This window comes from Pagrus pagrus (genome assembly GCF_965226575.1).
Source record: "Pagrus pagrus genome assembly, chromosome: 16".
Lineage (NCBI taxonomy): Eukaryota > Metazoa > Chordata > Actinopteri > Spariformes > Sparidae > Pagrus > Pagrus pagrus.
In genome coordinates, this window is record NC_140200.1 from 13,074,064 (window position 1) to 13,096,763 (window position 22,700).

Genomic DNA, 22,700 nt, shown 5'->3' on the forward strand with positions numbered 1-22,700 from the left:
GTAATCCATGTATCTGTTACAAGGAAAGACCAGCAGGTAGGCAGCTGTGCCAGGAGTTTTCAGAACAGAGTCCAGATACCTGTCGGGACCTGAGGGGGTCCTCCAGGAGGAGAATGAAGGATGATTCACTGGTTCACCAGATGTTGCTGCAAAGACAAAAAGGTTAAAGACCAAACTTACCCCCATGCAACATGCAACATTTTTAAAGATTTGTAGCTGAAGAAAAAACAGTGTATGCAAATCGGCATGTGTCAGGGAATTTTCCCTCTTGGCATATAACAAGATGTGTTGAGTTTCTTCAGAAATGTCCTTTCTTCCAGGAGCACTGATGGCAGCAGGAATCCATCTGACAGCACTGTGATGTTCCTCAACAGCCCAGCAGGCACAGTGACACTCAGGCTATCAGCACAGCTTATTGGCTCTGCCAAGATAGGAAACGACTGTCAGATGGGAAAGAGAATGGCTTCACACAAAAATACAGACGAAATAGTCTGACACTTTGACATGTATATTCAGCATCCGTGTCACTGTAGTTTAGTCTGAATAGGTTCAAGTGTAAAGAAAAACAGGTTTATTATAACTGTATTATGGAAAAAATACATATTTCTGAGTTTGTATTATTACCTCGTTAATATTGTGAATATTCAAATTCTGAGTTTGAATTTATTTTCTAAAACTACATAGTGCCCCCGTACTGGTGGACCACGGGTCAAAAGAAAGCACCTGCTGTACTGTAAAACCATGAAAAATGGTAGTACACTGAAGCCCTGAGAGGCAAGTGAAAAAAACATACTAGCAATCTGTTTTTTTAAAGTCTGATCAAAATTGTTTTCTCTCCTGTGTTTATGAGGAGGGGCATAAAAATCTTGAAATTCTAATTATTTTTGTAATGCATGGTTTTACAATACAGTAGTTGTTTTCTTTTGACCTGTGGCCCACCATAAAGTTTCAGTTTTGTCCCTGCAAGGAAAAACGTTGTTTTTTTGCAAGCTCCTGACTGAATACCTGTATAAAGTGTCACTATGTGCACCGCTCAGTATCTGTAAAGTAATTGATAATTATAATAATAATAATGATCGCACTTCAACAGACAACAGTACCACATAGTACATCATCTGAAATGATCATACTGTCATGGTTTTGGTTTTCAGATTAGATGTTCTTATTTTATTTTGGTAAATGTATCCTCATGTGTCATGTTTTACTTTCAACTTCCTTTCTTTGTGTTTTTCCTGTGTTTTCTGATTAGTTTCACTTGTCTCTCATTAGTCCTCCCTCCTTTAAGTCGGTCTTTCTCTCTCGTTGTCAGTTCATGTGGTTTGTTTCCACACGTCAGTCCTGCTTCCTTTGTTTACATCCTGTCTCATTGTGTCTGCATTTGGGTCCTCACAAGCCATAACACGTACAGGTGAATCAGCATCTCTTTAAAACAGCTGCAACAAAAACTGAACATTTTAACCTTCATGACAGATTTATTACAGAACTTCTTTATTAGACTGTATAAGTTTAAGCGAGGTGACAACTGAGTGTATTTAAAGAGTCTAGGATCAGTTTCTCCTCGAAGCTCTGTGTTTCTGTTTATTGAAACTATTAATATGAAGTTGGTAGTACACAACGAACTGTGCTGTCTCCTCTTTACCACCTACACTGCAGACTTTAGGTACCGCACTGAGTCGTGTCATCTGCAGAAATTCTTTGATGACACAGCCATGGTGTGGCATGTAGAGGGCGGGACAATTTTGTTAAGTGGTGTGGGGAGAACCACTTGCAGCTGAATGTGGCGAAGACGAAAGAGATGGCGGTGGGCTTCAGGAGGAACAAGCCCCCGCCCTCTCCAGTCTGCATTGGTGGGACGGATGTGGAAATAGTGCAATCATACAAATACCTGGGTGTGGTGCTGGACAATAAACCGGAAGAAGAAAGAAGGGCCTGAGCCAACTTTACTTCTTGAGGAGGCACAGGTCCTTAAATGTCTGCAACCGGATGCTTCAGATGTTCTATCAGTCTGTTGTTGCGAGCTCCATCTTCTTCGCTGTGGTGTCCTGGGGTGCGGGCATCAAAGCGAAGGACAAAAACAGACTGAATAAACTCATCAAGAAGGCAGAGTCTGTTGTTGGCTCTAAGCTCTAACCTTTTCTCTTCTACCTCAGTATTTTATTTGATAGCTACTTAAGCATTTTATTGTACATAGCATTTTATTGTTTTTATTTATTTTGATTGTATTTGTATTTGAATGTCCCGCTGCTACGATAACCTAATTTCCCTTTGGGGATTACTAAAGTTATCTATCTATCTATCTATCTATCTATCTATCTATCTTGTTTCCCTCTCAACTCACAACAAAGACAATGATGGAGTGAAAGAGCTGGTTCAGCAATTTATCATCTCTGTATATCAGCTCCCTCAAAGGAGTACAACAAACACAAATAAAAGGCCGCATGTGTCTTGAAACACGGTTAGACGTTGACCCCTATCAGCATACAGTAACACCTGAAGATAAACACAGGTGACAAAAGAAATAAAGTAAATCTGCTGACAGAACTGGAGCACAGCACTCGTTCTGCTTGAGCATCCTTCATATAAACTCAGTCAGACAGTTAGTCTTACTCGATACAGTATATCAGCAGACATGGCCTATTTCTTCACAGGCATCTTGTCGGCTTACTCGGGGGAATTATATCAGGTCCTGACATAAATAACCTCAGGCAAGTGTGTGACAAGATAGGAGGCTGGACACCTTGTACTCACTATACCGAGCTGGCTGAAGCGTTACCTGAGAGACAATCCAACCATGTCTCTCTTTCTGTGTGTGTGTGTGTGTGTGTGTGTGTGTGTGATTGACAATAGCTATGCACATTTAGCAGGTTTGCAGGGGTGCGAGTGCGAGAAACAACAATCTGCTTGGATGAGATTTTTTTTATAGTTAAAAAATGCATTACGTTTTGTGCTGACTCATGCACTATTGCAAGCTGCTGCAGCAGTGTTAGTGTGTGTTAGGGGATGTGTGTGTGTGTGTATGTGTGTGTGTGTGTGAGAGAGAGAGAGAGACTTCTCAAGGCTTAATCAGCAGCCTTAATGAGTTTATGAAGCTAAGGTTTTCAGGGCAGAGACTGTATAAAAAAGACAAACTGAAATGACTTTATCAGCCCCTGGGGGGCCTGAAGATGGCCACTGACACATGTATTGATTATGTGGCAACTGTGGCCCTTCTTCTTAGTAATGAATACCGAAAATGGTCTGAAGAGTTTGAATTGTTCCAACTGCTCTTTACACAGCAGTTACTGCGTTGTAAAAACCTATTTAACCTATAATCTCCCATCTGTCCCTCCTCAGACTGGATCTTAACAGTCATTCATGAATTCATTCATGAACAAGCGATGATTGAAATCTTTTTCCAGTGTAGATAAAGGCCCTGACCAACAGAGGGAGACGTTGGTCTGGAGTAAAATCACCTACAGACAACTGAACAAAGCTGACTTTTGTCTCCTGATGTTGTTTGATGAGCCAATACACACATATATTTACTATTTCTGCATGTCGCTTCATATAAAACATTCTCATTGTTTAAAAGCATCATACATGTGTTGATTTTTAATGAATTCATTCAATAGGCTTTATTGGCATTACATTATATATTTGAACAATTAGAATGATGGAAAATAAGGAAGGAAATTAACAACAAAAAATGTTAATAATAACATTAGTTAATGGACTAAAATAGATAAATGAAAAAAATGGCACACATACACACACATACTGTATGTATAACCTAATTCCAGTGATGGAATGGAACTAAGAACATTTACTAAAGTTGTTTTTTCATATTAATATATATGAGCGTGAGTTAATGTGTATTCATTCGACTAATGCTCATCATGTAAGTGATGAGCATTAGCTGATCGCAAAGGCATCTTTTAAATACACTCAAAATACAGGCAGGTGGACAGATCATTAATTGTGAAAGGCCAATTTCTGAGTTAAATTTCCAATTCTTTCAGTATGAATGAGAATACTAGTGAGAGATTAACCTCTGAGCTGAAGACCAAGGAGAATGGATTCAGTAATTGCCCATCTGTCAGATTGCTGTTGGTCTTGTGGGACGTTTGCTGTTATAACAAAAATGAGGTTTTACAGCAGAGAGCCCAGAGAGTCTCTGCAAGGAAACCTGAAGATCTCTCACATGCAAAAACACTTTAGTGAGACAGTAGCCAAGGAACGATGTTTCTGAGATGTTCAATTTGAAATGTCTCCGGCATTTAACGTTGAAACTTTACAGAGTTAGATTGTATATGAAGCTGTGTATACCATCACAGATGTTAATCATTAGAAGGGGCAGGACGTGAGCTGATTTCAGCCTCACTGGAGCACAAAATAATACAAAAACAAACAAGTAATTGACTACATCAGCCATATTTTAGTATCCAGTCATCCTAACAACATTTAGCTACATGCTGAGGAGTTTCAGATGAAGATTAAACTCTACTTCTGCTGCTGGAAAGCATCCAAACTCACCTTTCTTGTGTGCAGGTTTTACTGTTTAAAAACGTGGCTTGTTGCTCCATCTAGTGGTTGAATGACTTACCTGTGAAATGGATGTAACTGTGCACCTTGTCTCCACAAATTTAGATCATGTATCGGAGTCTTTGCCTACAGCACAGTCCCGCTCTGGGCTAAGTTTTCATCAATCTTAAACTGGCAGAAATGGGCTTCCTTATGTTTGCTTCTGGACCGTGGCCCACCATTAAGTGTCAGTTTTGGCCCTCCAAGGCAAAAAAGTTTGGGCACCCCTGGTTTAGTTTAAGAGGTCTGTAGACCAGCAACTATTCATTCCTGTGGTTTCACGAAGAACAATGAAAGAAAGTGTTATAAAAGAATACACTGTTCAATAGTAAATAAAATCAGGACGAGTGCATGTGGCTCTGAACATTTGCAGCACGTTATCCTGGTGCTGATCAGCCACTTACAGCCTGCAGTGTTTTTCTCTCTCCCTCCACCTGCACCCAGACCGTCAGTTCAGGGTGAAATCAGTGCACTTCCCTGAAGAGGGAGACATTTTGTCAATTTTATGTTATTATCCTCTCCAAACATCAGTGACACGCTGCACCAACCTGTTCACACATCTACAGATCTTAGCAGCATACATTAGGCTGTGGGCACTGTGGAGGCATAGAAAAATCGCCTTTGAATGCAAACAGTACATGCAACTCTGAGAAGCTATTCGTCTTTAGATATTTAAACAGCATTGTGTTTCGCAGTTTATTTTATTCATTAAGCCAACTTCACTGTGCGTAATCGCTTCTTTTAAACTGGAATTGACTGGTGCAGTTTGTGAAAGTGAGTTGCTGTTGGTTTTTTGGAAGTTTTTCGCCGACATAAAAGACAGAAAGTGAAAAGCAGGAGTCCCCATCGGAAGAGGGGAGGGCAGGGCTGGTGCGTCCCAGCCCTCTGCATCCAGCTGGTGCGTCGCTCCGCAGCAGCAGCGCGCCACTTTCACTATGGCTTTAGCCGCAAGCAGGACGCTCTTGGCGCTATTCGTCACGTTTTGCGCACCACGATGCGGATGGACAGGTAAAAAAAAAAGAAGATTTGTTTACTTTCTCCTGAGCAGGTGCACGTTATTCAGTCTGATAATTGCTGGGGCACTGTTGCTTTCTCTTGAATCCACTTTGATTTCTGTGGCAGTTGTTGCAGCGTGTAACTTTGAGCAGTATATTGCATTATGGGTGCAAATGTAGTATTTTGTTGTCAGAGTCTTGATTCTGTGATTTTTGGATGGAAAGAAAATACCACAATGTCTGTGTGCCTGCCTGCATACCCGAGCCATGCACATCAAGCAAAGCAAATCTCCAGTTGCTGCAGATGTTATTTTTTCCAACCATTTCTCATTAGAAAGTATTAAAGGGGCACTGTGTAGTTTTGGAGAAGAAATTAAAACTCTACAATATTAATGGGCTAATAATACAAACTCAGAAATAACAGAATAAACAAGCTGTTCTCAGAGGAAAATAAGCTCCCCAGAGCACTGTTTGAAGCTAGAAAGGTGGCAGGGTCCGCCACATATAAACAAAGTAAAACAGTATGAAACTGTGTTGTCCTTTAAAGTCAGTTTGTTTATTCAGTCATGAAAACAAAGTGAGTTCATTTAGTTTGTTTGGACATAAAAAACAATGAGATCTTTCTCTTAAAATTTCTTTCCCAAAACTACACAGTGCACCTTTAATTCTAGTTTCTAGGAGTGCATCAGAATATTCAATTCAGAGTGAACAGTCCGATTCATCATTTGCAGTTGTAATAGAATTAGCTAAAGTGTGTAATTACAGCAAACAGCCGTGCAGAGACTGTCGTGACTTTATGGGGGAAAATATGATGCTGGCGTCTCAGCAGCAGTCATGGAACAAGTCCTTACCTCATACAGTTTAGGCACATCCTCGAGGAACTGTGATCTACAGCTACAAGATGATGACAAATGTCAGTCAGGCTACAGAGAAAAGTGCTGTGTTTTCTGCTGAGGGGTATCATGCCCAGTTGGTGACTAATGTGGCTGATAGTAGAGATAAAAAGTGGTTTCTGTCACACTCCCTTTGGACAGAGTTGCTTTGCTGCGTGTCTTGTATGTCTGGCATCAGCTGTTAGACAGGGATGGTGAAATAGAGACAAGATTAATTTTTTTATCTGTTTATTTTTAATTTCTATGACAAATTGATATTAAATGGGCGCAGCGTCTCTGACAGGCACGCAGCCCACAGCACACATGTTTTTGAAGTTTATTAAGTCCTGTTTGTAAAATCAGTTTTCATGGAAAGAAGCCCAATCCTCCAGACAGTGAAAATACCCAAAATATCAAAAGTGCAATAAAGCGTGAGGAGTTTTGGAGTGCAGTAAGCTCACCCCTTTGGCTGAGTTTAAAATTGCATCCAGCCTTTCTTTTTTTTCCTCTTTTCTCCAACGTACTTAGTCCACTTATACTGTCAGTTGATCTGTAAGTCTCTATATGCCTCCTTCTGGACTGTAAGCACTTAGCGCATGAGGTCATTTCTTTCTCTGTTCTGTTTGTTGTGTTCTATTCCTCTGAGTCAGATTATTTTCCATCTTTTAGGAAGTATTTTCTGCAACACCCTGCTTCACATTCATTCATTTACATACGTTCACACCTGGGAGCTACTTAATACAGCCATGGTTCACTGCTGCGGGCCACTGAGCAGCTCCGCTGGAGCAGCTTGGCATTAAATGCCTTCCTCTCGGGCGTTTTTACAGAAGTTGTTAAGGAGGGCATTACTCATTAACTTTCTCCACTCACATGTCATCAGCTTGTCTGTCTGAAGCTCTTCAGAACAGTAGATGAAATCTGGCCTGTGGGAATATCTGGACATTGAGGCGGGAGCAGTGCAAACAGAGAGAACAGAAACATTGTGTGTTTGCATAATAAATAATGTCGACTTCTTCCATGCAGCCACAGTCCATCAACTCCTGGAAAGTGTCAAGTGTAGAGAGTAATTGGGACAGAGAGTGTGGGGAAAGAGGGAATCATGTCCCTGCAGGCCAGTGGAATTTAATTTCTCTGCTCCACTTAACATGCGGGAATCCTGCAGGAGCCCCTCGCAGGAAAACCTGCATAATCAGGAACTGCTTTTTTTAGTTAATTCTTCTAATATTATTCACAATGTTTGATCACCTGACATAGGTTGACCCAGATCTCCCACCCACCTGCAGCTTGGCTGTCTGTCAGACCTGCCAGTGATGGTATGTCTCGTGTCATGATGTCATCTCTAGGCGCTGTTCCAGTTGTTTAAACAAGTACCACCTGCGCCATAAACACACCTGTCACAGCAGAGTAGATGTCAGCATGCAGGAAGATAGCCTAAACTAACAGTGTAAGATATCAATTGTCATCTTCACGAGGGGATGTTTGAATACAACTCTATTGGTTGGAGAAGTGAGTATGTGACCACCAACTTTGAGAAGCAAAGTAGGTTTTTAGACTATAATTGTACTGGCCAGCTTCTGTTTATATCTGTCATATGTCATAAATGTCATATATATATGCATGTAGCCCTCCCAAGTTAAACAATTACTCACTCCTGGTTGTCGCTTTAAATAAAATACAATCTTACACACTTAAATGAGGCTTAATCTCCATTACTAAAATGACTGCATCTTGTCCAACAGTGTGGTGATTAATGTGTTGCTGTGACTGACTGAAGTCAGAGGGCACTTATGGTCATGGTCGCTGTCTGGTTTGTCGGCTTTATGACAAAGTTGATTACTGGAGAGAGTTTACTGAAGGTCAGAGGTGAGGGGAGAGGACTGACAGAGGTTTAACCAAGAATCTTGTAGCTCAAGGCAAGATTTGACACCAACCCCCCACCTAGATGAATACCTGTCTTAGATAGCATAGATAGGTCTGGCTGCACCCATTTTTAATTATGGTATGGGGGAGTGATGCTTTGGCTTGTTTGTATTTCTTTAAACCAATCACAATCATCTTGGGTGGCACAAAGCCCAGGAAGCAGGAACTGTGCCCCCCCAATCAGCTGCTAGCCTGTTAAGGTTCATACCGTTAGCGACCAAGTAAGTGTTGAAATGTTGTGAGAAATGAAAACACGATGTGTTGCAGTTGCCATGATTGACTGTAGTACTGCTACACTCTCACTCGTGGGCTCTCATTATGTTCCTCTTGGGAGCAGCTGAATCTCGTGTAACTGTCCGGTCCGGTCTTAGGCCTTATATCAAGCGGGTTTTAACATTTTTAACTCGACTAAACCTTAATGCCAAGTGAAGTATTCAGCCTATGGCAGGCTTGTACCCACAGTATATATATCTGGTAAGTCAGACTAAATATATCCAGGTCCCATATGTTTACAGGTCCAATTTCTAAGAAAGTTGATTTCTAGTCTCATTCCCAACTCATCAAATACTGACACCTACAATCCCAAAGTGTCTTTTTATTAGTTAGGAATGAGACTCAAAAATCAACGATGATGACTATAGCTTCATACGTAACTTACATACATGAGAGTGGTATCAATCTTCTCATCTTATTCTTGGCAAGAAAGTGAACAATATCCTAAAAGGTGTAGAGAGGAGGTTAACCAAAATAGCACAAAGACTTCTTTTACTCTGTAGAATGAGAGAGAGTGGAGTTTTGTTTGTGGGTCTGAGAACATTAAAAACATCTCTTTCCAGAATTAGTGTCCTGGTTACTGGTGAAAATCCACAGAACAAGCTGTCAACAGTTGTCATGGGATTGTTTCTTTGGTGGAAACTATTTTTTATTGAAAACTGTTGACAGTGAGGTCTGTACACCGTCCAGATTATTATTTTTTTGGCAAAAGATATGTTGCTGTTGAAAGTTTAAAAAGCTGTGAGCACCACAATTAAATTTTATTCAAGTCATAAATCTCAGAGACAGATATTTTGACATATAAACCCAAATCTATCTTCATGACTGTCCAGTGGTAAGTTATAATTACTGAGTTATTCCTTTGGTAATTTGGGTGAATGAGCCCTTTAATCAATGTCATGGATGGTTAAAGTTTGATTCAAACCCAAATCTGAAAATACAGCTTGACCAATCAGACTGAAGTTTAAGTGTGTGTTTTTGCTCCATCTAACAGCCACCTCCACTACATAGATATGATAGGATACAATTGGATACGATATGACGCGATATGACGCGATATGACACAATAAGATACGATATAATATGATACACTACAGTATGATACGATACAATACTGTACGATAAAATAAGATACTCTAGTATGTGTGATGTATGAGACAGAACGATGCGATATGAAACAATACAGTACAATACGATATGATACACTATGGTACAATACGATACAAACATTGAGATACGATATGATACGATACAATATGATATGGTACGATACGGTACGGTAAAATACTGTATGGTATGATATGGTACGATACACTGCGGTACGAAACGATACAATACGATACCGCACAATACGTTACGTTACTATACGATATGATTCGATTTCGATACGATACGATATGATACGATACGATGCGATAATGAACATGTTATCCCTATATATTCCTAATCCTAAGAACAAACATCAAAAAGGCTTGGCAAAAATAACCCTGCAGAGACATATTTGAGGTTTCCTTCATGTCTGTAGAGTGCATGTGTGCTGCAATGATTTTTTTTTTTAAATCCCAGAAGTAGAAAAGTGGAAACTTCTACCTCACTTGCCTCCAGCACCTACACTGACTGGAGAGAAAAGACACCTCAGTCAGTGTGTGCATGCCTTTGTTGTTGCCATGACAGCAAATAACTTTATTATCTAAACGCCTACAGATGTGTATGACTTCACTCATAGAATGGACAGTCTTCGCATCATGAGCCTCCTCTGCCTTACCACACATTCACTGGTCCTCCTGATTATTGATGGGAGTTTGTGGAGAAGGACAGTTATGAGGATTTAATAGCATACTCATTAGGGGTGAGCGGTGGGTCAGCGTCTGTGATTTTTGTGGCGAGGTGAGAAGGTGGTCTTGTAAACGTGGAGCTGCATTGCAGGTGCATGAGCGCAAGTATTTTCTGGAGCAGTTTTAACAGGAGTCCTTTGACCTCGGGGCTTACCTGCATATGCTTCTTGCACCAAACCCCACATGCACATACACGTGTGTCTGTAAGTCTGCATCCATCTAACACACTCTTTCTTTCACATTTTTATCAAAGAAAAGACACTGACATAATGACCCTCAGGCTCTGCCCTCATTCTTCACATACTTAATACTTTCCACTGTCTCACTCAATCACAGTCTAACTGCCTGTCTTTCCATTTCACATTCACAAACACACAGCATAGAAAAATGTTATATTATTGCTCTGGTTTTCCATGGCAGTGCCTTGGAACCAAGCCTCCCTCCATAAGATTATGATGTTACAACTACTCAGTCGCTTCCCAAAATGTTTATTGTTGGATAGCAATCATGCATCTGCGTTGCTTCAAGGAGTCTTGATTTAATCAAAAAATATCTGGTGTGCCCTTGGATCATAAATTTCCTAAGGGGCCAAAATCACAGGATGATGTCTGGACAGAGGAGCAGATCCCTTTCTACGCATTACATAGCCTTAATGGAAACAGGGTGGAGGTGACTGAAGTGTGTCCAGACGTGTGTCAGTGGATTCTGCCACGAACAGCTGATAAAAATGTCTCTGCTGTAACCCTGCATTAATGAGGAAATAATGATGAGTGATTGTGTTTTGTTTTTTGTTTTGGGAAAACACCCTCGCTCTCCTCCATGCACCCTGACACAGTGTAAATCAAGCCTGTATCCGGTGCTATCTAGGGTCCGCAGAAACATCAATGGGACGATCTTTCAGCACATACTAAATCTCCAAGTTGAGGCCTCTGAAGGGCTGTGGCCATCTATAAACTGCAGCACACGAGACCGGAGTGGCAATTATTTCTAAATGTGAAAAGTGAGAGTGCAGATCCAGCTGGGCGCACACCTGCAGACAACAAGGATTCAAAGTGATGAAGCGAGTTTGTGATGATGCTAAACTGAAACTGCTGCTGTAAACCTTTGGGGAGCTCAGACAATCATGAGAACCAGCTGTTTATGAGATGCACAGACAACACTAACAATTATATTTGACAGCGATGAATGACCAGCATGCTTTTAAACCTTGCACAACTTTTATTTTGTTAGGGTACTGCAGATCCTCTCCATTCAGCCAATACTTGAATACATTGAGATTAAGATTTAGCGCTGCCATCATCAATATTTTTGTATCAACAATAGAATAAATGGCACACAGAATTCTTTCAGTTTATTATTTTGGATTTACAGCCCACAACTTGTAGTGTTTCGGTTCTCTCTCATCCAGTGGCGGACTTGTGATATTTGAGGACAGGGGCCAAAAAAAAAAAAAGGCACCGTATGTATGCCGGGGGGGCACCAGTATGCAGAAAGTCTTAGGCACCCTAGAGACACCCTGTTGGTGTCATTCCTACAACATCATAATTAATGTTGCTTCAGGATCATCATTCAAGCCTCGAGGCTGACTTTACACTGGTTAGGCACACCAGCACATCATTTAGGCGCCACCCCCCACTATTTGTTGACAGGTAAAAAGGTGCAGATAAATGTTGTTGGTGTTTTTCATTTAAATTACAGCACACAACTCCACAACTATTAGTTAGGGATAGTTGTGGAATGAACCAAAAACATATGTTTGGAACATCCCACAGGTAAAAACAGGTTCAGTGGTAACAGGTGATAATATCATGATTGAGTATGAAAGGAGCATCCACAGAAGGCTCAGTCGTTCACAAGCAAGGATGGGGCGAGGTTCAGTACTTTGTGAAACACATGATTGTATACTGGATATTACTACATGGGCTCAGGGACACTTCGTAAAACTGTTACTGGTTAACACAGCTCATTTGCAAATAATTGCATTCTCTTTATATTTACTTTTTTAAAACTTTTTTTGGAATCAGGGTTGTACAGTGATCAAGGGATTTTATGTATAACTCATTGGGTAAGGGTTATAAACAATATTAAACACCTTTCTCTCCATGCGTCAGACTTTGTACAAATGTTCCCTTCTTGGGTTGAGTCAGCTGAGGTTTAAGCATCCATGCAAGCTCTCAGGCATGAGGCCATTATTTTGTGCATGATGAATCGAGTCAGCGATTTTGAATTTTGGACTGTCTCAAGTGACTGCTAATTATTTCTCCATGTATGCAGTGCTCTCTGGAGGCTTTTAACAGCTACAGTTTCTTTCTTACAAGCTGAATTCACAATTTTAGACAGCGTTAAAGTCACGCTCAACGCTTTACTTCATTATCTTGGTGTAATGTTCACCTGTTGGTAATTGTGCTGTCAGTCCTTGCACTAGAAGAGGAGCATAAAGGCGGTTGCTATCCAAAACAGAGTGGTGGTTGCTGTTTTCTTTGTTTTGTTTTGAGCAAATCTAGCCAAGAGAGAGACTCAGCTTTGCTTATTGTGCTGAGCCTTTAGCGTCCAACCAAATCCCCATTTATTTATTCACCATCAAACTAGTTTGTGTTTATCAGGGCTGCCTTAAAGTTTATGCTTCATCAGAATCAGAGTAACTTTTAAATGCCAAGAATAATAATAAACAGGAAATTGGTCTGGTGGGACTAAATAAGAGGTGTATTAACAGCTTACCTAGCTTGAATAGCAAGCATGCACCTTTACAATAAGGGACAAAGACTGTTAAATAAACTTTATTCATACACATAATACATACACATAAGTCAATGACGTCATTTGTTTTGCAGCAGAAAAGCCCCTGAGGCCACACAATGGGAAACAGACATCTGTGGACAGGGGCCTGAGGGAGAGCTGGGAGCCTTCTATCCATCTGGATGGAAGACCTGTGGACCGCTTCGTCATCAGCTCCAGCAAACCCACGAGGTCTCACCGCTTCACTAGAGTGGGAAAGGACAGTCGCTCTCACCTACTGGAGGATGTAGGTAAGGCAGAAACAGAAGTTAAAAAGACGAGGATGTGAGATGTTTGAGATTGATTGATGTGATCAAATCTAGTGGGAGCTAATGTAAGGGAAATTCTCCTTGTCAAAGTTTGAGAGTTTCTAATTCTCTGAAGAGTTACAGACTGATCAGATCTCTTTAATGCATGCAGCACGGAGAGAAGACCCAAGCAGAGTGTTCTGCAAGACAATGACTGTCAGATAATCTGACTTCCTGACAATACTTTAGGCAAAGAGTTTGCCCCTCGTCTGACTTCCTGACATGTTCCAATCCCTACATCGATTACTGAATCTATAAAACGTTTAATTCCCACAGCTAATAAGTGTGTTTCTAAGAAACTTAGACAAAAAAGTCATTCAGAGGAAAATAAATGGACTGAGAGAAAGAAAAAGAAGTTTGGCTCAAACTTTGGAGGGAGCTTTCAGATCCCAGAGTTCTGCACTTTCTCAAAGCAAGTGCCAAGAATGAGGAGGGGATGAGCAAAGCTGTGTACAAAGCTGAGACGCCAGGAGGTGAGGTGTACAGACACATGTGAGTGCGTGTATGATTGATTTTTATCAGAGGATTAGTTCAGCATTGGATGTACTGTCATCCAGGTTTGCCAGAAACAGAGAATGAAGACTGCGGGTGGTTTTGTGCATGACCAGCAATCACCATCCCAGCTGGTTATTTTAGACTTTAGATTATTTTTAGGTCTTAACAGCTTCTCTGGTATAATTCCTAATCCCGCCTTGTAAAACACAAGACAGGTCTTTATGTTTCGACACACATGCAGTTTGCAGTGTTGACACAGTCTAGCCTGCTTTTGTCATTATTCCGTTTTCCTCCGTCCTTGGCTTCTTCGAGCCATACTTCATCAGCGGCTTAAAGTCTGCAGCCAGCCCTTCTTTTCCACATCCAAACCCAGCCCAGCTCCTATAACCCAATCCCCTGTGTTGTGGTCACTGCTGTGTGTGTGCGTCTGGGACATGTGTGTGTTTGGTGGTGTTTGTGGTGGAGGATAGGGCGGTGCCAAGTGTTGAAGTCATACATTGTCTTGTATGGTGTGTCAGTGTCTTCAAACATGCACATATAGATGCTTTTGTGATTGTGCTCATGTGTGTTTGTGTGTGTGCCGACCAATATGGCGGCGGCCTTGCGGTCTCTCCAGCTCCGGCACAGTTTGCCATTAATCTCAGAGTTGCCTGTCCAGAAATTCCTTGCAGATCATGTGTTGTTCCCTCAGCAGCATGAGAGCTGCATCACTTGTCATAAATAACACCATGCTGTTTGCCTCCACGTCATTAATGTGTCTGGCCAGCCGCTGTTAAAACAACAAAGATGGAGAGGAGGCTCAATAGGAGCAGCAGGGAGAGAGGTGGAGAGTAAAGGAGAAGGGGAGATTTCTTTTCTCGCCGATAAGGGGAAAACGCAAAGCATACACATGGAAAAGTTCACATGCTCCACAAGAAAGGAAAATAACATTTCTGCTTGAACACGCCTTCAGTATGTGTAGCTTTAACATGTCTTCAAAGTACACATGCTCAAAGGCTAACATGCTAGATAGGGTAATATGCAAATATGCTAACATGCAATATTGGTGTGTTAATATCAAAACACAGTATATTACTGTAATATTGCTGTCAACTGACTGTCAATTGGTATATTTACAATAACTACAGATGCTTATTACAGTATCATATTGTAACTTTACAGCAAAATAATGTATTTTGACAGTAAAATTGTGTCTGTGCTGCTGTAGAAAGACAGTATATTACTGTGATTTTCATCTACATGACTGTAAAATAATTACAGTATACGACTGTGAATTTACAAGTGTGCTCACTAGTTCCTATGAGCCACATCATTTAACTCGATATCCTGTCTTTTTCTTTCTTATCTTTTTTCTTAGACCCTGAATGGGTTAACCTGGATGGCTTTGCTGTGTTGGGCGGTACACCTGTCAGCAACTCATCAGCAGGTAAATCTGATCTCAGGGCGTCTTTACTAACAATGCATGGGAGTGGTCAAAAGCTACATGTGTAAAACTATCATGGTCAAATCCAGTAAAAGCAGGATGCTGAAATTATCTGCGGTCATCATGGATATAAATGGATTCACTGAAACAAATGTGAGGATGATTCAGTGCTATGTCTTGGGGCGACTCGCTCCTTTTCCTTCATTCCCTCACTTATTATGTCCCAATGGGATCAGTGGGGAAAAACACTCACTTGTCTCTGACTCATAGATTCCCGTATATTTGGCTAGGTTATGTTTTTCTTGCAGGTGATTCAATTTTACATCATTTTTTCTTGCCTCTAATGGTTTACGCCACATTAATTATCACATATTTGCCTGTCACTGCTTTCAACAGACTGTAAAATGACAGGAAATTTCAAGCGAGTGATTAGAGTGTTCTTCATGGATATATTTATGAGTTCACAGTGAACTAACTGATTAGTCTAGTGATAGAAAATACATGTAAAATTTCTGCTTCAACATGTCTAAAAATGACTAGACCTTTGTTAAATATTAGTCAAGGTAATGCTGCATTTCATTGTGTCCCCTGTGAGTCAGAGAGTGAGGAAGGAAGTCGGCCAACAAGAATAAATGTAACTTAAATAAAACTTTCAAACATTAGCTCGTCCATGAACATTTGTGTCTTAGTCACTTCAGATTGATTTTAATCAACAATGGTGGTTGTTTAATGGTGCGTTCACCACCAGCAAGCTGTCACTCGTGCACAGAATAATTTGTGTTTATTCCCAAACAGCCATATTACTTTACTGTACATTAGCCATAAGCTAGCTAGCAATTGAATGCGCCAAGCGTGTTAGTGTCACCCCTGTGGATCGTGCTGCAGTCTGGTTAATAAGTGGGAGTGAAGATAAATCCAGTTTTTAAACCCAAAAGTTAAAATGTAATCTCTGAGCTCTGCTTCTGTTGGTAAATGGCTTTAGACCAACACGTGTTCATTATGACTCTGGATGTTTATTTCTCCAGAAGGTCTGGCTCTGCACCCAAATCTCTCCCATCGCTCCAGCCGACGATCCCCAAACAATGATTGAGAGATCCCTAGTAGCAGAAATGACGTATTGTGCTTTTAACTGGCAACAATTTTGACAGTTTTGATTAATTAAATAATAAGTCGTCATTAATCATGATATTTATAGACTAAATTATTCCTTGAATAAATGAAAAGTAAAACGTATATAAAAATAAATAATCGATATGGATCAATAAAGAAAATAAATTATTTGTAGCTCTAATATTTATCTTCACTTTAAGCTCTTCAGAGGATCTTTGATGGTCTTCTCGTATTTTTCCTAATTGAAGTCAAGTGCAGCATTATGGGGCATTTTTACATTTAACCATATGTCATGTAAACACTTCCTTGTCTACCACAGGGCTAACAAAGTAGACACATGCACACTTGTATTCATGTTGTGCCATGGGGATGATTTAGTCTCTCCAAACCACTTGACTGGCATGTCTTTGTGCCGTGGCATGGAACATGGAGAAAACCTACTCAGATTCCAGACTGAAAGGATCAGGACCAGCGACTGAACCCGGGACCTTCTTGTTGTGAGACGACAGTGCTAACCACTGAACCACCGTGCCGCTCTAGAGTTTCAGTCGTATTTGTTTGAGGCAGAGCTGCTCTGCAGACACGGCTAATCATATTTGTTGAGTTAAACGTCAGTGAAGGGAGCCAAAGAACCACTGCGACTCTGGCAAAGTAAAGCCAGAGTAAAAGCCAGTGAAAAGAAAAGAGCAAAAGAATACATGCAGACTGTTATGAAGCACACTTGCTAGCAGTCCTGTTTTATCGAGTTATCAAGATAGCTACGAGCTAATGTTATTTATCCCAGTTAACATTTCAAATAAGGCTACACTTGGCTTGGTAAGCTATGGATAAATAAAGAATACGCACCACATAACAATTTTGACAATTCGTTTATCAGCCATTAATGGACACTAACTAGGAAAGCATTAGCAACTGTTATAATTTTGTTTGCTAATGAGCTGAGTTAACAAATCAAGTTATGCGTTTAAGCTAATGAATGAATAAAAGTGTTGCATTTTCAGATTTTGACCTGGGTTGTTTCTTTTCCATGTTGGTTTGTCAGTCAGCTAACTTTGTCTCTGCCACTTGAGGTTATCATTCCTGCTCCAGGAATGCTCTACCACTGAGAATTGTTTGCATGAATTAAACTGTGGCTAAACTGAGCAATGTACGCCACAGTGAGACTCAAACTTACCAATTTGTATTTGCAAAGTTTAGATTTGCTTTTGAAGGTGGTGAAATGTCATAGTTTGTGGATAAAAGCCTGGCTTTCTCCAGCTAGTTTTTGAGGAGGGAGTAAGCACTCGACAGTGACATTCTTCACCACCAGTGTGAACACATTGAGGTGGGTCGCCCCTGTAGCAGTGTTTGTCCGTCTGGGGGCCAGGCTCATAGCACCTCGGACCATGGAGCTTCCAGGAAAAGACAGAAAGGATCTGGCAGTGAGAGCATTGTGGAGTCAATGGTTTTGTGGTCCGTGGCGTGGTAACCCAGGCCAAACTATGCACTGTGACGCTTTTCCAGAGAGAGAGAGAGAGAGAGAGAGAAGGAGGAAGACGAAAATAAAAAGAACAGGAGAGGTCGGCTGATTAAAACCAAATGTTTTTTTTGTTAAGTCAGCTAGAACGAGGAGAGACAATCAAACAGGTACAGTGGGTGTCAGACAGACACAGAGGATTGGTCCATGTTAGTGTTATTCTTGGAAATGTTGAAAGAACAGCTGTCAAAAATGGCTGAAATACACATAAAGCAGGAATAAAATATACTTTATTAAAGTCACTATCAATATGTTACTGTACGGTTCATTTCATACATCCAAATCAATATTCAAATACTTTTACCACACATAGTGTAACTTTTGAAAGATAATCAGGTAAACACAAGTGAGTCCACAGACGCTTTGGACCAGGATGAGCCAAGGCTAGCTGGTTAGCATGCTAACTTACAGTAGATATATTGGAACACAATAAATGTTTATCATTATATCAAAAGTCCTTCATATGCTTTTGATAATTTTATTATATTTTTTTTTTTTTCAACTAAAATACTTACATTTTTTATTTAACAGGATTACAAAAAGCAGTCATGCTGTCATTTTGGCTGACAGATTATCCAAGAAATTTGCACAGGTGCAGGGGAATTTTGGAGAGAAAGATTTGAAAACAGGAAAGGCTGAGCGGAAAAGTAACAACAGTTGTTGCATTACCAAACAGCCAAATTGTCTCGGTCCAAAGGGGAGAAATCTACTCAGCTGTGCTGGCAGAACAGAGCGAAGGATAAAGACAGAGAGACTGAAAGACACGGGGAGCTCCAAGTCTCCAAGTCTTGCCGACACAAGATTCCTCTCTCTTCCTTGGAGCTTTTCTCGTTTGCATTTATATTCCTCTTCACACATCCTCTTTGTTGTCCACCACACATATGGTGATACGGTGAAAGGCTATTTGCACTAAAACTCCAGCCACAGCTGGAGAAAACATTTTGGGTGCGGTGACCCTTTCTTGAAAGACTCTGTTCTTCCACCCTACCTGTTTGTTGGACGGGGAAACCCTACATCACAGTATTTTTTTGTCCTCTTTCTATTTCGTCAAATCCACATTGTAACATAAGCTTACTTGTCAGTACTCACCCAGCTGTGCGGGAAGCTATCCTGATGGGAAACAGGGCAGATCCCTCTCATCTGACAGTGATTATGAGAAAATATAAGCGAGGGATAGAGGGAGTAGAAGAAAGAAAGAAGACAAAAAGAGTGGGAGGGATAGAGGATTTCTTTATTGTGATATTGCCAATGCTATCGCTAAGCACTGCAGCCAGATGAGTTGAGTTGTCTGACTGTCTGAGTCAATGTCTGAGAAGCTGTCCAGGATGGAGTCACCACTACGGTGGGATTAAAGCATGAAGCAGGACATCAGAAGTTGGAGCAGATGACAGGGGACATGGTGTGCTTCCATAGCATATCCCCTCTGTGACAACTGGTCGCGTTTACTGTCACTGTTGGATTAAAGTGACATGTCATTGTGTGTTTATCACTGAGCGGATGTGACTTGAGCGGAGCCATTATGTTCAATGGTTTTCCATGAAAGTTAGCTTCAACAAGGCAAACCGAGCACAGAGGACAGCTTATGAATTAGCTATGGGGCCATAAAGGTAAGATGAATGCTGACTTTTCTCCTGCGCTATGTTCTACCAACAGGTCCAGCCAGGTCCCAACAAAGAGCTACAAGAAATCAGCCCTTTGTACAGCGGGCCGCCAGGGCGGGCAGAACAGCTCGGCCATTGGGCGTGTCCAACACCAGGACACACAGGAGGGCCCCTCAGTCCTCCTCAGGTCCCAGGCAGCCCGAGAGAGCTTCAGCTGGAGCCCCCCCACTAGAGAGAAGACGCCAACACCACACAAAGCCTCAATCTGACCAGAGAAACCGAAACACACAAAAACTAAGTAAGCGGACCCACGTTTTACACCCTTATCCATCAGATAAACAGGCCAAGTTCTGGCTGCATGCAAACTACTATTTCCGTTTAGTTTTATTTGAAAAGGAGCTAAGTGTATAAATTCTGTCTGTACTATCTTTAGTGTCCATAGTGTAAACCCTGGCCGTGCCTGGTATCCCTTTCTATTCATAGCATCTGAGTCCGTTCATGTGGTGTCACTGCAGGCACAGAAGGCCCCGGGCCAGAGCGCATCGGCCAACAGAGCAGTCACAACCAAAACAACCACACCAGGTACCTGCAGGTTTAAAGACAATCACTGCTTTCCTCTACACACGTATCTGTATTTCTTTGCCATTCAAATACCTTAAAGGCGCAATATGTAAGAATTATGTTCTAAAAAAATTCAACATCTACTGTATCGTGTTGCAGAGATAGGCCTATCTATTGATGTTAGCATGTTAACCAGCCAACCCCTAGCCAGTCTGTTTCTCAAGAGGTGATCGCCTGACGGTAAATAACGCCCACACCGAGCTTCCAGTCTGGGTAGAGTCAACTGATACGACCCCTAGCTAATGGCAGCTACAGTTAGCAGCAGTTAGCGGTGACTCTGGTGTGCTGCCCTGTATTTGTTTGGAGCATGAATGTGAAAGTTGGCCAATTCTTACTCATTGCACCTTTTAAAATAACAAGTAAGCTGAAAACAAATTCAATGATATCAGAGGTAATTTTAATATTGGTTTGGAGCTACCCATTTTTCTTTGTGTGTGTCTGTTCGTATTGTCCAGAGCCACCAGAGTACGAGGCACGGGACATCAGTGTCAGGGTCATGTCTCCTCAGTCAGTCCTCATCTCCTGGATTGACCCTGCTGTTGAGATGGGAAAGGTCGACCCAGGAACATCCAGGTGAGAATTTGTTTCAGTGTGTGTCTGTACCTTTAAAGACAAAGAATGCTAATCCTCTTCACTTGAATAATAAAAAAATCCCAATTTTCTCTTTACCCAGATCCTATGCAATTAGGTACAGGGAAAAGGGTGAGTCAGCGCGCTGGGAGTACAAGGACAGCCCTCAGAGGAGAATGATGATAGACACCCTGTCCGCTGACAGCATGTATGAGTTCTCTGTCAGAATCTCTCAGGGAGAAAATCACGGCAAGTGGAGCGTCTCCGTCTTCCAGAGGACCCCTGAGTCAGGTATGCTCAGCCACTGCCTGCTCATGGAATATCATCAGGAGAAGTGATGAATAGTGATTTCTTTTTCAGAGAAATAGCTATAGAGAGCCAAAGAGCTTTATTTTTATTAGAGTTTATTCCTGCAGAAAAGAATTCAGTCTTGCGTAACCACGTCTGTTAGCTCTTTTCTTCATATTTCCTCATACCACACTTCATCACATTCACTGCCTATTACTCCTATTTGATATTTGATTTGATCTTTGGCTGCAGCTCTGTCGTGATTGCAGCTTTAATGCTGTGTCATAACAGCTCCTGAGCTGCGGTTCATTGGAATGTCAGCATTAACTGCCTGGCTCGCAGCTCAGCCTTCCATCTGCAGTCCCATGCAAGATCTCATGGGCAGGTTCCTGACAATGTATGGCAGCAGTTGAAGCCTCCTGGCACAAACCACTGTTTTTACATGCTTTAAGTGGCAATTTCCTCACCCTGCTCCCTCTGTGCTGCTTCTGGTTTCTGTCCTGCTCCTCCTCCTATCACTGCTGTCTTTCCATTGACGTGTGTTCTCCTCACTTGCAAGCACCATCTGGGCCACCAGAGAACTTTGAGGTGAAGCCACTACGAGGGAAAGGAACTGCTGTCATAGCAACATGGGATCCACCTGAAGAGCCAAATGGGAGGATACGAGGTCAGACCAGGAGGATTAAAGCCAAATTAAAAACAAATAATTTTTTTTGCTACGATATCAGTAATTAAAGTTGCTGTGAGTTATATTTTGTTATTAAAACAAGTGCTAAATAGCTCTATATTCCAACAGTGACCACTGTTATTGCTGTCCTCCTCCTGCTCATACAGTAAAAGTGAAAATAAATGTTCAACAAAAATTTAGCAGAACAATTGATAGTTAGGGGACTGTTAGAACAATCAGCACAATTGTTTAAACCAGCAATTTGATTGGCACATACAATAATGCCATAAATAATGTACTAAACATATGTCTAGCTAATACACAGAGTGGGTGTTAAAATATGAAAAAAACAAATGAAAAATTACGTCTAATGGGAATCAGTGCACCCCTAGTGGCAGAAATACATTCTGTGCATTTAAATCTTAAAATTGTTACATACCCATCACTATGTTGGCTTTTTGGAAAAGGGTGAAAAGTGTTGGTATGCACTTTTGTATTCAGATTTTCAAAGGCCATTGCTTATGAGATTTTCTCCTCGTTAATCACACAACCTCCCTTCATAACAATTGTTTATGCTCTACCTCCACACAGACTACATCCTGTCTTATGCTCCTGCTATGAAGCCATTTGGAATGAAAAGTATGACGTACCGTGGCAGCACCATGACAGCCAACGTAGACGGCCTCACACCGGGAGAGCGGTACATCTTCAAGATTAGAGCCACCAACAGACGGGGACAGGGACCACAAAGCAAAGCCTTCAGTGTTGTCATGCCAGGATGTAAGCACGTTTGACTCAATACAGTATGTGTGTGAATTTATGCTTGAAAAGATGATTAATCCTTAATTTGTAACAATTTTTGTCTACTGCC

General features: G+C 41.2%; 1 protein-coding gene across 3 annotated transcripts in view; it reads left to right on the forward strand.

Moving 5' to 3' along the window:
* Window positions 1–5,489: 5,489 nt before the first annotated feature.
* Window positions 5,490–22,700, forward strand: part of fndc1 (fibronectin type III domain containing 1) — a gene marked incomplete at its 5' end in the record, with an annotated part of 40,090 nt that continues 22,879 nt past the window's right edge. For 2 of the 3 annotated variants that reach the window (XM_084377868.1, XM_084377869.1), the window contains 9 exons: window positions 5,490–5,568; window positions 13,287–13,481; window positions 15,391–15,459; window positions 19,736–19,981; window positions 20,167–20,265; window positions 20,760–20,877; window positions 20,978–21,165; window positions 21,722–21,829; window positions 22,421–22,609. In XM_084377868.1, coding sequence (XP_084233994.1) covers window positions 5,496–5,568; window positions 13,287–13,481; window positions 15,391–15,459; window positions 19,736–19,981; window positions 20,167–20,265; window positions 20,760–20,877; window positions 20,978–21,165; window positions 21,722–21,829; window positions 22,421–22,609 — 1,285 coding nt within the window. The remainder of the gene's footprint in view (window positions 5,569–13,286; window positions 13,482–15,390; window positions 15,460–19,735; window positions 19,982–20,166; window positions 20,266–20,759; window positions 20,878–20,977; window positions 21,166–21,721; window positions 21,830–22,420; window positions 22,610–22,700) is intronic. The other variant, XM_084377867.1, reaches the window with a different exon arrangement.